The 15,168-nt window shown below is 37.4% G+C and overlaps 1 protein-coding gene across 2 annotated transcripts in view; it reads right to left on the bottom strand.

Annotated features, from left to right (window-relative positions):
• The window catches only part of LOC105490436 (transient receptor potential cation channel subfamily M member 7), a 118,497-nt gene that overhangs the window by 24,011 nt on the left and 79,318 nt on the right, over positions 1-15,168 (bottom strand). For both annotated transcript variants that reach the window (XM_011756046.2, XM_071066858.1), the window contains exons 22-27: positions 13,042-13,216; positions 10,169-10,295; positions 8,045-8,229; positions 7,238-7,370; positions 4,935-5,650; positions 2,601-2,668 (exon numbers count right to left, since the gene is read on the bottom strand). In XM_011756046.2, coding sequence (XP_011754348.2) covers positions 2,601-2,668; positions 4,935-5,650; positions 7,238-7,370; positions 8,045-8,229; positions 10,169-10,295; positions 13,042-13,216 — 1,404 coding nt within the window. The remainder of the gene's footprint in view (positions 1-2,600; positions 2,669-4,934; positions 5,651-7,237; positions 7,371-8,044; positions 8,230-10,168; positions 10,296-13,041; positions 13,217-15,168) is intronic.

The raw sequence follows: 15,168 nt of genomic DNA, 5'->3' as shown, positions 1-15,168 counted from the left end.
TATCTATATGCTTACTATCTGTCAAATTTCAATTTGTTTTTCAAATTTCTTTTGACTATGTTTTTTAGGTACTTAAATCTCTACATTTTCCCTTAATATTTTTCCATTATTTATGTGTTTGGAAAGCCCTGACGGCTTTACTGGCTCAATAAATACTGCTTTTTTTTTTTTTTTTTTTTTTGAGATGGAGTCTTGCTCTGTCTCAAAAGAAAAAAGTTGTTTAAATCAAAACACAGCTACTGCTTTTCTGCTAACTCACAGAAACTTGCAATGTCTTGCTTTATTAAGGAGTACCTACCACTAAAACATTTTCAGCACATTCCTCTTTAAGTTCATTATTAAAAAGGTGAAATCTGTGGGAAAACTCTGATGCTTTACCTTTTCCCATTAAGAAATGTCCATTTATCCTAAGTTTTATGTCTTATCTATACCAAGTGCTTCACAATAGCAAAACAATACCACTAGAGGTGTGGCAATAATTTGTGTAAAGAAAATGTGATGAACTTAGGTTTAAATAGTTCTACATTATAAACAGCTTTACTAAAACTTACGAAAGTCCATAAAACATTTCATTTACCTATAAAATCTACTTCAATCCTATATGGATTACAGATATTCCATAAGTCATATTGCAATAATTATAAAACCAATTTGGTAGACAGCAGTCTGTCCTTCCTACTTCCTAGTCTCATTCCTGTTTTTCTTCTTTCTCTTTTTATCATTTGTCAGCTAAGGCTACCTAAGAGAACTTGATCCATTTATTTAGCGCTCTCTGTCTAAATATGCCATAATTAAAATGGCTAGAAAACACTACGAATTACAGTCTTATGAGAGGTCCACTGAACCTACACCTATTTTCTCCACCTTGCTGACTTTCTGACTTCTGCATATATTAAAGAGAGTTTACCTCATATTTAGGCATCTCTGTATACTCCATAATAACATTTCTTACATCATTCTGCTGTTCCTATTTGAGGTAAGAAAACTGTGCAACTATTCTCAAAGGCAAATACAGAAAGGAAAAAACCTAGGTAATCATTACACCTCAATTTGCTTATAATAACAAATTAAATTCCAAGTTATCAATATCTGGTTGATATTAACTGATTTAGTACAATACTTTAATCAAAATATATGATAATAAAAATACAAAATGTTACAATACAAAAATGCATTTGAGTCTACTTTTTATATGTAGGGGAGTAAGTAATATGGCCTGATAGCAATTACATAATTAACTTGGATCACATAAAAAGTAAATCATTCATAGAAACTCCTATGTCATTATCATTGACTTGGTTCTAGCTTTAGGAAAGGTCCTGTTTTCACTGTGTATGTCACTTAACATTTCCATAGTGTAAGTTCTTTAAGGGCTAGAGAAGCTTAACACCTTTCTAGGTGTTTTTAATTATCTTGGTGTAGCCACGTTACTACTCTTAAGGCTTTAAATAGCCACAATATATGATAGCAACATTTAAGAAATAAAACTAACTTGCAGGCAAGAAATACACCGTTTTTGCCAGCTGTTCTATATATTTTGAAACTTATTTAACAAACATTTATTGAATTATCTTGCATTTGTACATAATATACAGCTTCTTCCTGCTAGACAATAGGTTTCTAAGAGTCAGGGTCATGTTCTAATAAAACTTTTGGATCTGGGAAGAGTGAGCTCATTAAGTATTTAATCAGTGGAAAACATATGGGGAGAAGAAACTTTAGAAAAAGAAATGTAAGCCGGGCACAGTGGCTCACACTTGTAATCCCAGCACTTTGGGAGGCCAAGGTGGATGGATCGCTTGAGGTCAGGAATTTGAGACTAGCCTGGACAACATGGTAAATCCTCATCTCTACTAAAAATACAGAAATTAGCCAGGCATGGTGGCGTGCACCTGTAATCCCAGCTACTCAAGAGGCTGAGGCAGGAGAATCACTTGAACCCGGGAGGTAGAGGTTGCAGTGAGCTGAGATCGTGCCACTGCACTCCAGCCTGGGTGACAGCAAGACTCCATCTCAAAAAAAAAAAAAAAGAGCTGGGCGCGGTGGCTCACGCCTGTAATCCCAGCACTTTGGGAGGCCGAGGCGGGTGGATCACAAGGTCAGGAGATCGAGACCACGGTGAAACCTCGTCTCTACTAAAAATACAAAAAATTAGCCGGGCGCGGTTGTGGGCGCCTGTAGTCCCAGCTACTTGGGAGGCTGAGCCAGGAGAATGGCGGGAACCCGGGAGGCGGAGCTTGCAGTGAGCCGAGATCGCGCCACTGCACTCCAGCCTGGCCACAGAGCGAGACTCCGTCTCAAAAAAAGAAAAAAAAAAAAAAAAAAAAAGAAAAAAAAAAAAGAGAGAGAGAGAAATGTTAAATAGGTGATGTTTGCTATTTAATTACTATAATTATGCAAGCTATTTGTACCTTTTCATGTTCCTCAATTGTTTGTTTTTTCAAATTGAGGACAGCTTCAAATATTTGGTATCAGCATGTTAATGATGATATCTGCTACAACTGTATTTTTACTGAAAAAACGTTTAATTAAACTTTGAACTAAACATCAAGATAGTAAAATAAAAAGAACTGTGGATGTTTTAATAAGGATTTACTTACGAATAGTATTTCTTTTATCTTGTTTGATGTTTCTTTAAACCTCTGTAAATCCATGCTATCTCTGTGTCCTTTAATAGAAAAAAAGAGATTGCAATGAGAAATTTTTATTTTTCTTCACCAAAATAATGGCATTGCTTAAATTTATAAAAACAATAGATTTATGCTGCTTTTCAAGTACATTTGATGGCTTTGCAGTCTCCTTTAGCTCTTTTGATAAATAAAATTGAAAATTGCCAAGAAGCTGGTGAAGGTTATAGTTCTTTGTTTTTTGTTTTAATTTGAGAACGAGTCTCACTCTGTTGCCCAGGCTGGAGTGCAGTGTCATGATCTTGGCTCACTGCAACCTCTGCCTCCCGGGTTCAAGCAATTCTGCTGCCTCAGCCTCCTGAGTAGCTGCAACTACAGGTACGCGCCACCAAGCCCAGCTAATTTTTATATTTTTAGTAGAGATGGGGTTTCACCATGTTAGCCAGGCTGGTTTTGAACTCCTGACCTCGTGATCTGCCTGCCTTGGCCTCCCAAACTGCTGGGATTATAGGCCTGAGCCACTGCACCTGGCCAAGATTATAGTTAAGTTTACACTAACGTTAAAAGCCAAAGTCCTTATAAAAGAAACCAACATGTGATACGAATAAATAGCTTGAAATTTAAAAGAAACAAGGGGACCAAGCATTTTTACTATTAATAAAAAATATATAAAAGTATTACATATATACGGATAATCAACCAAAAAGGAATGATTTATTCTTATGCCTATAACTTAAACAAGAACAGAAAAAAAATATTTTGGCAATAACACTTTAATTACCTTAATGAAAACTGTTTCACACACAGAGATTGTTCAGACAACATGTTAATAAGCCCATGAATAATCTCCACATTAAGGCCAGCCAGCAAGTTATTTAGGCACTGAACATGCTGATATTTACCGCTAGGCTATATGGAATTCACTCTAGATATATAGATACATAAATTTTCCTATATGATATACATGTCGAGAAAATATATATGATATAAACATATACCTCACTAGTAATACATTAAAAAACAGACTAAAATGCATTTTTAAAAATAAACTGGAAATTAGCTGGGTGTGGTGGCGCGTGCTTGTAATCTCAGCTACTCAGGAGGCTGAGGCAGGGGAATCGCTCGAACCCAGGAGGCAGAGGCTGCAGTGAGCTGAGATTGTGCCACTGCACTCCAGCCTGGGCGACAGAGGGAGACTCTGTCTTAAATTTTAAAAAAAGGAATACATTTAATGTAGGAAAAGTTGTATATCTATGTATCTAGAGTGAATCCCATATAGCCTAGAAGTAAATATCAACACGTTTAGTGCCTAGATAACTTCCTAGGCTGGCCTTAATGTGGCAATTTTCCATGGGCTTATTAACATACTGTCTGAACAATCTCTATGCATGAAAGTTTTCACTAAGGTCTTTAATGTGTTACTGCCAAAATAAATACTGTCTTATTTAAGCTATCACAGGTATAAGAATAAGTCATTCCTTTTTAAAATGTTCTCCTCTGTGAATACATAAATAGGTAGACCATAAATACTAATTTTCCCAGTAGATTCCTAGATTTCCGTTGTTGTTCTGATAATAATTATTAATAGTGCACCCTTTCACTTTTAAAGTGTCTTGGTTTGGGTAAAAAAATTATATGGTTATCTATTTACAGGGCACTGTTCTTTTCCAGTTGATTCTAACCTCCCCTAGGAGGTTCTCCAACTACTTAACACTTAAGAATCACTTAAGTTTTCAACAGGAGTTGATGAAACCCAACTGAAGATATTCAAATTCAAAAGATAGAACCTAAAATTCCATCAAAGAGGTTATATGCCAAAATAACTCTTATAGCCTAAGTCAGTCTATTTCCCATACTTCTGATTTTTTTTTTTTTTTCCCATTTCATTTCTAGAGACAGGGTCTCATTCTATCACACACACTATAGCACAGTTGTGTGATCATAGCCCACTGTAGCCTTGAGCTTCTGGGTGCAAGTGGTTCGCCTGCCTAAGCCTCCTGAGTAGCTGGTACTTCAGGCACATGCCACTGCGCCTGACTACTTTTAAAAATTTTTTGTAGAGATGGCGTCTTGCTATGTTGCTTAGGCTGGTCCTCAACTCCTGGGCTGAAGCAATCCTGCCTGTTCAGCCTCCCAAAGTACCAGAATCACAGGTGTCTGATTCTTTTAAAAATTTTTATAATTATACTCTATGAAAAGATACTGACTTGTAACACAGTATGTGTTTTTATTATTTCTAAGGTGATAATTTTTATTTCTAAGGTGAAAAGTAATATTGATATACAAATATGAATTTGCCAAACTTACCTACAAATGCTCCAAATTCTATATTATCTCCTTCTGCAGCTTTAGAGCAAACAGTTTCTTGATCTTTGGTTCCTGTTTCCAAGTGGCTTTTGCAACTTGGTTGAGATGGTGTACTAACAAAAAATTTGGTTGGTGGGGATGACAGATGTGGTATGCTATTAGATGAACTGCCTAATTTTTGATTTTTATTAAATATTTTTAAGAGTTCTACCCCATGCAGTCTCTGTCGCAGTTCTGGAGGGGAACCAGCACTTGGGAATAAGGCACCAGAAGAGGAACCAGCCTCTGGAAAATTAAATTCTTTTCTCTGGGGTATTGCAGGTAAGTCTTGACCAAATATATTACACTGGGGATCTTTGTCATCTTTCATTAAAATATTACAAAGAAAAGGATTATTACTTTCAAGATCACCTTGAGGAACAGAGGAGCTAAGCGTATTTACAACACTATGCTTTTTCCATACAGAAGGTCTTACGGGACCATCATCAATAAGGTTTTGAGCCAAGTGTTTGGAAATGCTCAGTTCTCGGGTGATTTCATTATGAACTTTGCTAGCTTCCGACGCTTTCTGGGCAGTGAGTGTTTTTAATGTATCTACCGTCAGGGCTGAAAGATCTTGCAAATGGCCAATTTGAGAATCTAATGATTGTAATGATCTTTTTATGTAGTTGACACGATCTCCAACTTCTTTAATCTGAATGCACATCTGTTCCACTCTGTAGGAGAGAAATAAGCCTTTTTTACAAATGTGAAAAAAAAATGTAGAATTTTATTTTGTAGCCTCAAATAATGATAAAGAGAAAAATTGTACATGCATTTAAGCAAGATATAAAATAAGGTACAGTTATTTTTTTTTTTTGAGACGGAGTCTCGCTCTGTTGCCCAGGCTGGAGTGCAGTGGCCGGATCTCAGCTCACTGCAAGCTCCGCCTCCCGGGTTTGCGCCATTCTCCTACCTCAGTAGGACTACAGACGCCCGCCACCTCGCTCGGCTAGTTTTTTGTAAATTTTTTTTTTTTTTTTTTTTTGAGACGGAGTCTCGCTCTGTTGCTCAGGCTGGAGTGCAGTGGTGCTATCTTGGTTCACTGCAAGCTCCATCTCCCGGGTTCACGCCATTCTCCTGCCTCAGCCTCCGGAGTAGCTGGGACTACAGGCGCCCGCCACCTCGCCTGGCTAGTTTTTTGTATTTTTTTAGTAGAGACGGGGTTTCACCATGTTAGCCAGGATGGTCTCGATCTTCTGACCTCGTGATCCACCCACCTCGGCCTCCCAAAGTGCTGGGATTACAGGCTTGAGCCACCGCGCCCGGCCTTTTTTGTATTTTTTAGTAGGGGGGGGGGTTTCACCATGTTAGCCAGGATGGTCTCGATCTCCTGACCTCATGATCCACCCGTCTCGGCCTCCCAAAGTGCTGGGATTACAGGCTTGAGCCACTGCGCCCGGCCAAGGTACAGTTATTTAATTATACAAGGCCTACCTTATGTTTAAGAAGGCTCCAGTGCTAATCTTACACTAAAATGCAAGATTTCAAAAAATATTTTTGTTCCATAGGCTACTTACTCCAATTACCCCACATCAAAGTAACACAAAATAATGTATATACAGCTACATATACACAGAACTACCATTACTGTTACTGTAACTATACCAAACACCATATGCTTCCAGAATGTAGCAAAGTCAACAGAAAAAAAGAAATACTGGCCAGGCGCAGTGGCTTGCGTCTGTAATCCCAGCACTTTGGGAGGCTGAGGCGGTCAGATCACAAGGTCAGGAGTTCGAGACCAGCATGGCCAACATGGTGAAACCCTGTCTCTACCAAAAATATAAAAATTCGCCAGGTGTTGTAGTGCACGCCGGTAATCCTAGCTACTCAGGAAGCTGAGGCAGGAGAATCACTTGAACCCGGGAGGTGGAAGTTGCAGTGAGCCGAGATTGTGTCACTGCATTCCAGCCGGGGCAAAAGAGCGAGACGCTGTCTCAAAATAATAATAATAATAATAATAATAATAACAACAGTAAAAGAAATCCTGTAAAATACTGAGGATAGTTTTACTTTTCTCCCTCTAAACAGTAAAGAACAGTAACTCTTCTATCTTCTGTAACTAGGGTAAAAAAATAAGACTGGCCAACTGACTTACATGAAGTATTAATAGAACTGAACTATCTTTCCAATATATAATGTAAAACTATAACTAAACTTATTGTTTGACAAAATTAATTTAACAATGACCATTTAAAAGAGATATAACTAATAGATCCCATTTTGACATATAATTGATTTTAACTAAAGGGCTTCTGAACCTTTCGAAAGTGACACGAATTCTCTCTTCACTCCCAGAATGAAATTTGTCATCTTTTTCATTGAAATACATCTCAACACATTGCTCTTCAAAATCATGAAGTTTCTTTTGATCTTCTTCTGTTAAAAAAAGTTCTATGGGAGGAAAAGAAGAAAATCAATGAAGAGCTGTCAAGGTATCAACTTTAGCTCATAATTCTTATGAATTATTCAGGGTTTCTAAGACTACATCCATCATCTGCACTTTTTAAACTTTTACTTCTATGCTTCTAAAGCACTAGACAAGTATCTTTCTTTTTTGCTTCACCAGTGTGATGTCAACAGAATACGATCAGGTACTTCCTCCTCCTCTTCTGATTTCCTTTTCCTATACAACATCCTTCCCCTGTCTCTCTCATACCTCTCCCTCACGTATCTACTCAGAGAAATTTAAGAACCAATTTGAAAGTCCCTATACCATTTTAAGCATAATTTGACACAGTACGATTAGTCTCACACACACAGAATATACTAAAATTGTTACTGTTTACAGAGCTGTAAAAATGGTTTGTAGAACAGCAAAGAAGTTAGGTTTACACTACCATTTTAACAGAAACAGAGATGCCATTCTCATAACGAAGTTTAATGTTAAATCCATTTCTATAGATACCATATTGCACTTAAAAATTCCTTTATGTTCAGGCAAATTTAACAAAAGCCTTTACCATAACATTAACCCACTAAGTCATTTTTGAATAAAATCAATATATAGCCTTCAGTGTAAAACTAAGAATACAATGAAAATGTTTGCCTTAATACAGTTTACTTACTTGGTCCATCGGAAGTCTTATCTTTCTTTCTTCTCTTACATATGCAGCAAAACAGAGAAACTATATGGCTAAGAATGATAAGTGGAGGAGGCAGAACTGGTTTCTCATGATAAGCCATAATAAAATGATAACGCTGGTACTTCCATACAATATTGGAAATTGCCTTCACTTGTAAATACACATTGCTAGAGAAATAATGAAAAAAAATAAAATAAACTTTGCTAATCATCTCTTTTTTTTTTTTTTTTTTTTTTTTTGAGACGGAGTCTTGCTCTGTCACCCAGGCTGGAGTGCAGTGGCGCGATCTCGGCTCACTGCAAGCTCCGCCCCGCCGGTTTCACACCATTCTCCTGCCTCAGCCTCCCAAGTAGCTGGGACTACAGGCGCCCGCCACCTCGCCCGGCTAATTTTCTTGTATTTTTAGTAGAGACGGGGTTTCACCGTGTTAGCCAGGATGGTCTCGATCTCCTGACCTCGTGATCCGCCCGTCTCGGCCTCCCAAAGTGCTGGGATTACAGGCTTGAGCCACCGCGCCCGGCCTGCTAATCATCTCTTAAAGTTTTAAATACTGATGATTTCATTGTAATTCTGTACTAAATAAGAATTCAAAAAAATATACTTCTAACAAAACTAATAGCAAACGAGAAACTGGAAAAGATTAACACTCAGCAGAAAAAAATAATTTAAAAAATTTAAAATATTTCATGTAAATGGGTAAGACATAAGAAAATACTCAATCTTATTAGTAATCAAATAAGTGCAAATTTTAAAAAACAAAATCCTGGCTGGACATGGTGGTTCACGTCTATAATCCTAGCACTTTGGAAGGCCGAGAGGCAGGAGGAGTGCTTGAGGCCTGGAGTTGAAGACGAGCCTGGGCACCATAGTAAGACTCTGTCTATTTAAAAACAAAAAAGTCAGCCAGGCGTGATGGTGTATGCCGGTAGTCCCAGCTACTGTGGAGGCTGAGACAGGAGGGACTGCTTGAGCCCAGATGGAACAGCCTACAGTGAGCTGTGATAGTGCCGCTGCACTCCAGCCTGGGCAACAGGTTTTCTCAAAAAATAAAATAAAATAAATTTTTTCATTTACTATCAAATTGGCAACCATTAAAAAAACTAGTATGGGTAGAGAGTTGAGGAAACAGGCCTATTTAGACTTAAATGCAAAAAGCCCTAAAAGTACATATACTGAACAGCCCTGCTTTTAGAAAAACATTCTAAACAAGCAAGTTTTGCTCACAGATTTAACTACAATGTGATGTTTAGGAGAAGAATTACAAACAATCTAATTGACCAATATAACCTACTGGATTGAAAAACTATGGTCTATATCATGGAGTATCAGGTAGCCATTAAAAACAGACTGGAGAAGAACATTTGTTTATCTGAAATAATGTTCATGATGCTTTGCTTAGTTATAAAACAGTACATAAAACATACAAATAGGCTAGGCACTGAGGCTTACGCCTATAATCCCAGCACTTGGGGAGGCTGAAGTGGATGGATCACATGAGGCCAGGAGTTCAAGTCCAGCCTGGCCAACATGGTGAAACCTCATCTCTACTAAAAATACAGAAAAAATCAGCCAGGCGTGGTGGTGCACACCTGTAATCCCAGCTTCTCGAGAGGCTGAGGTGCGAGAATCGCTTGAACCCGGAAAACGAAGGTTGCAGTGAGTCAAGATTGTGCCACTCCAACCTGGGTGACAGAGGGAGACTCTGTCTCAAAACTAAATAAATTAAATAAAAATATTATTTTTGAAAAGAAAAATGGCTTATATATATTTGCAAAAAAAATGATAGAAAGGTGTACACCCAGATATTAACAGTGGAATTATGGATGAATTTTCTATATTGAATGCATATTTGTTGGCAACCGAGGAAAAATCCCAGATGACGACTAAATTTATAAAGAAAACTGCATGTTGAAAGATAATCAAACTTAAAATTTAGAACTCATTTGATTAGGAAAAGCATCTCCTATTTGTAATTTTTCAAATATACTTTTAGTAGTTTAAGCCAATATAATTTTTAGATTTTAAGTTCTATAAATTTCCTTCAAAACATATAGAATTGCACATTAAATCATCTTATCATAATAAGCAATTGAACAAAATTCTTACTTGAAAAATGCAATAAGAAGATTAACCATAATGATATACTGTACAAAGAGGTAGACTGCTTGAAGAAATGGAGTCAACCAGGTCCCAGGACCACAGATTTGAGGGATAACAGAATCATTTGCACACACTTTAAAAAGAAAGAAAAACACAAAAACAACTTAAATATAGTAATTCACCAGTAACTGCTATTCATCAGTGTTTCTGGTTATTTATTTATTTAAATTAAATTTTGATTATGTACAAATCTGTTCCACAGATTCCAGCAAAAGCCTCTAGGCAGGGAGTCATAGGAACCCCAGTTTAAGAGTGTTCAAACACAAAAAGATGTTGTGAGAAATGTGGGTGCTATCTGTTTTACATCTCTATTCCAGAAAAGAAAGTATATTTAGGTGTTACATTTACCCTTCGAGGCAGGATTTAACCTGAGGAGCATTAAAGAGGGTTAAAATTCCTGGATCAACCATATTTTAACATTTCTGTAAGAAAAATGTCTGAACTTTTTACTTTTTTCCTGAGATGGAGTCTTGCTCTGTCACCCAGGCTGGAGTGCAGTGGCACAATCTTGGCTCACTGCAACCTCCGGCTCCTGGGTTCAAGCAATTCTCCTGCCTCAGTCTCCTGAGTAGCTGGGACTACAGGCATGCACTACCATGCCCGGCTAATTTTGCATTTTTAGTAGAGACCAGATTTCATCATGTTGGCCAGGCTGGTCTCAAACTCCTGACCTCGTGATCCACCTGCCTTGGCCTCCCAAAGTGCTGGGATTATAAGCATGACTCAACTTTAAGAGTATGGTTGACTCATAGCAAAACCTGTACATTTACAAACATAAAGAGTACTTAGTTTATCTTATTATGTCACAAAAATGGGGCTGAAGAAATAGCTAAAGTGCCTCTCAATTATACAGTGATTAGATTTGAATTCCTTGTTTTTCATTACCCCATCTGAAAAATTTCTGAAGCCAGAACATAGCTAATTACAAACAAGGAAAGGAAGAGCTTTAATACCCCCCACAGCATAACAAAGAATAAAGTAAATTAGGCAGGGCAAGGATTAGAATTAAATAATGATGAATTAGTGGTAAGTTCTACCTAAATATTTATAGCACACTTAGCATTTAGTATTTGGTAGATTTTTTAAAGTATATGCATCAATGACACTCATAATGGCACTATGATTCCTTTAAATGGTTTTATGGGCAAATCAATGGTAAGGTCCTTTCACTCTTAAATAATTTTATGAATCTATTTCCATTCTATTCAGATTAGTTTGTGGAAGCAAATACCCAAGAAAGAGAATGCAGGAAACTAAAAAACTATACTCAACGCTTTATAACAACTACACAATTAGAGCCACATCATTAGAAAAATAGCAGACAGCCAGGTATGATAGCTCACGTCTATAATCCCAGAACTTTGGGAGGCTAAAGCAGGCCAATCACTTGAGGTCAGGAGTTCAAGACCAGCCTGGCCAACATGGTGAAACCTTGTCTCTACTTAAAAAAAGAAAAACAAAAAACTAGCCAGGCATGGTGGCATGCAGCTGTAATCCTAGCTACTCCAGAGGCTGAGGCATGGGAATCACTTGAACTTGGAAGACAGAGGTTGCAGTGAGCTGAGACGGTGCCACTGTATTCCAGTCTGGGAGACAGAGTGAGACTTTGTCTCAAAAAAAAAAAAAAAAAAAAAAAAGTAGCACAGAAGAAAACCTGGAAACACCACCAAACAGAAGCCATTAAACACAACATTTGACCAGGCTGGTAAAACAACATTAGTTTAACTACTGTTCAAGAACAAATAATGACCACAATTTTCTATGTGGCCACCCTTGGACCTAACCACAATCACTTGCATGGCCAGCCCTTGACCTAATCACCCATAAATATGTGGGAAGGGAGTAACACAGATATTGGGGGAGGGAAGAGGGAAGGAAGAAGAAAGAACAAGAGTGAGAGAGAATTAATAAAATGAAGATTCTATAACTCAAATGTGGAAGTCAGCAGAATATCACTGAAAGCTGACAGCATCACTTATGTTCACAGGTTATCTACTCTCATCGACTAAGACAATGTAAGAGTCAAAATGTGGATAGTAACAAAATTGAAAAACAAACTTAATATTCTCTCTAAGAATAGGGTTGAATCAGTGGGAGTTATGTCATTGATTATCCAGAGAATGTACTCACAAACTGCAACAAAAACCTTGAGTATCTGTCATCTGTAAAACTCAACATGCTGTAAGCTTTCAGTATTCACACAGGATCATTATTTTTGTAATTAACATTGTGCTTGACTTCTCAATGTCGAATCTACCCTGAATTATCTACGCGAATCATGGTAATCCCATCCCCCTTGTCTGTAACCATTTTAGAGATAGGCAGGCCGAAGCCAACTCAAGCTAATGAAATGAAAGGACAGGCTCAAAAGGGAATTTCTGTGAAAGGGACATTTTCCTCTAAAGAGAACCATGGATAAACGGTGTCTCTTGCCTCCTGTGGCTAATGACGGTCTTATGATCATAAGGGAAACTTACAGAGCTGGCAGCGGGATGAAAAAGAACAAGTGTCCTTAGTTATGAATTAACCAACCCTAAAGACCACTGGAGCTAGCTCAAAATTGTTATGTGAGTTAATAAATGTCCTTATTGTGTAGGATGGTTTAGACTAGATTTCTATTACCAGCCACCAAAAAATTTCTAAAATACTTTTTCTTCCAATTAATTTGTATGTTTCTTTTGGAGTTCACTAATGCCTTTGTAGGGGGCTTAGGTTGGTAATAGTTTGACTTCTGAAAATATACAATATTACTATAATTCAATACTGGCTTTAAAACATAAAATAACCAAAAGATAAATCTGTAAACATACAATTCTTACCATCAATTTCGTATGCATAAACTTCACCAAAAATCATCCAGTATGGATGAAAAACTATATCTTTAGCAAGAGTCCAAGATGGTGCTTCATGAGGATAAAGTATTGCCTTTCTGGGAACACCAAAACTAAGTAATACAAGAGCCATAATCACTACAATGTAGAACATATTGGCCACCTGTTAAAAAATGAACACTGTTAAAATACAAGGAAGTTTAAACACTATGACAAATCTTTTTAAAAGATTCTAATGTTCTAATAGACCAAAAAAACCCATTAAACACAAAAAATCTTTGAGATTATTTTTGTTTCTAGTGATAGCTTTCAGAAAAATTTCATCACTACATAAATCTTAACAACTAGGAGATCATGTAAAAAAAATCTATTAAGCTAAGCAAGTCATGGGCATCTTTAGCTACATAAAGAACTGTATCACCAGTTCAAACTGAAGTGTGCGTATTTCTGTGGTACGTGAAGATTTTCAAGAAGTACAGAGACACAGACAGATTTAGGGAAATCAATTTCCATAACTGCCCTTTCCTAAAGCTTCTCTATTCTTTTAATGGAGGCACAGACTCTCTTTTCCACGTTGCCTCTGACAATTGTACTTTGCCCACTTCACACAAAAAAAGAATACTTCCCACCCACCCTGAATCCAAGGGTGCCTTGTCCTGGGATATGAAAACTTCCTACGAGCCAAACAAAACAATCTGAATTATTAGCATGGGTGTTGAAAAACTAAATGATACCAATGTCTGGGAAACAAATACTTTCGTAAGTCATGTAGTTTGTAATTCTTTAAATTCAATAAAATTCAAAAAGGACCCAATTGAGCTAAAACCTAGTAATTCATTGAAAAATTATTTTCATTGTTAAATCACAATGTGCATTTTGACACAATTATGTAAGGATTCAAAGAATTAAGCAGAATGCTATAATAAAACTTTACCTCCCATCTACTTATTTAGGTATATAAGTTCTCCAGCCTGTACTACTTATTGTCTAGCCTAGACAATATAAAAAAGTGAATATACGACCAGCAACAGTGACTCAAGCCTGTAATCCCAGCACTTCAGGAGGCCGAGGTAGGTGGATCACTTGTACTCAGGAGTTTGAGACTAGGCTGGCCAACATGGTGAAACTCTGTGTCTACTAAAAATATAAAACTTAGCAGGGCGTGGTGGCGTGTGCCTGTAATCTCAGCTACTCAAGAGGCTTAGGCAGGAGAATCACCTGAACCCAGGAGGCAGAGGTTGCAGTGAGCCAAGATCACACACTGCATTCCAGCCTGGGCGACACAGCGAGACTCCATCTTAAAAAAAAAAAAAAAAAAAGGGAATATACATATAAAAAAGTGAACACCTTCTCACTCTAGCAATATTGATGAATATTCATTCATAATCATCTAACTGAGGAAAAAGGCCTCATGCAAAAGAGAATACATTTACAATAAATCTGTACATTAACCAACTGTAAACTTAAAATAATTGTAATGACAACTTAAAAAATTATTATGACATTTTCATATATTTTTTAAATGACTATACAGTGACAGTAGAAATGGAAAGTAAGATGTGAAAGGTAAAGGGGAGGCCGGGCGCGGTGGCTCACGCCTGTTAATTCCAGCACTTTGGGAGGCCAAGGTAGGCGGATCACAAGGTCAGGAGTGCAAGACCAGCCTGGCGAATATGGTGAAACCTTGTCTCTACTAAAAATACAAAAATTAGCCGGGCATGGTGATGTGCGCCTGTAGTCCCAGCTACTCGGGAGGCTGAGGCAGAAGAATTGCTTGAACCCAGGAGGTGGAGGTTGCAGTGAGCCGAGATCGCACCACTGCTATTAAAAGATGTATTAGGTTGATGTAAAAGTAACTGTAGTTTTTGCAATTACTTTCAATGGCAAAAACCGCAATTACTTTTGCACTAGCCTATAAAGTGTGAGGGAGGTTTCTTCTTTTTAATCTTTTATTGTCTTCAAGCTTTTCAAAGCTGTTTCCTCTGGTTAGAAACTCCCTGCTCAGAAGAAAACTCCCACATATTTTCTTTTTTTTTTTTAATGATTATACTTTAAGTTCTAGGGTACAGAAATACCATTTGACCCAGCAATCCCATTACTGGGTATATACCCAAA

Source organism: Macaca nemestrina, chromosome 7 (genome assembly GCF_043159975.1).
Source record: "Macaca nemestrina isolate mMacNem1 chromosome 7, mMacNem.hap1, whole genome shotgun sequence".
NCBI classification, from domain to species: domain Eukaryota; kingdom Metazoa; phylum Chordata; class Mammalia; order Primates; family Cercopithecidae; genus Macaca; species Macaca nemestrina.
Note: the sequence above shows the minus strand (reverse complement) of the source record. Positions and strands in the feature narration are given on the sequence as shown.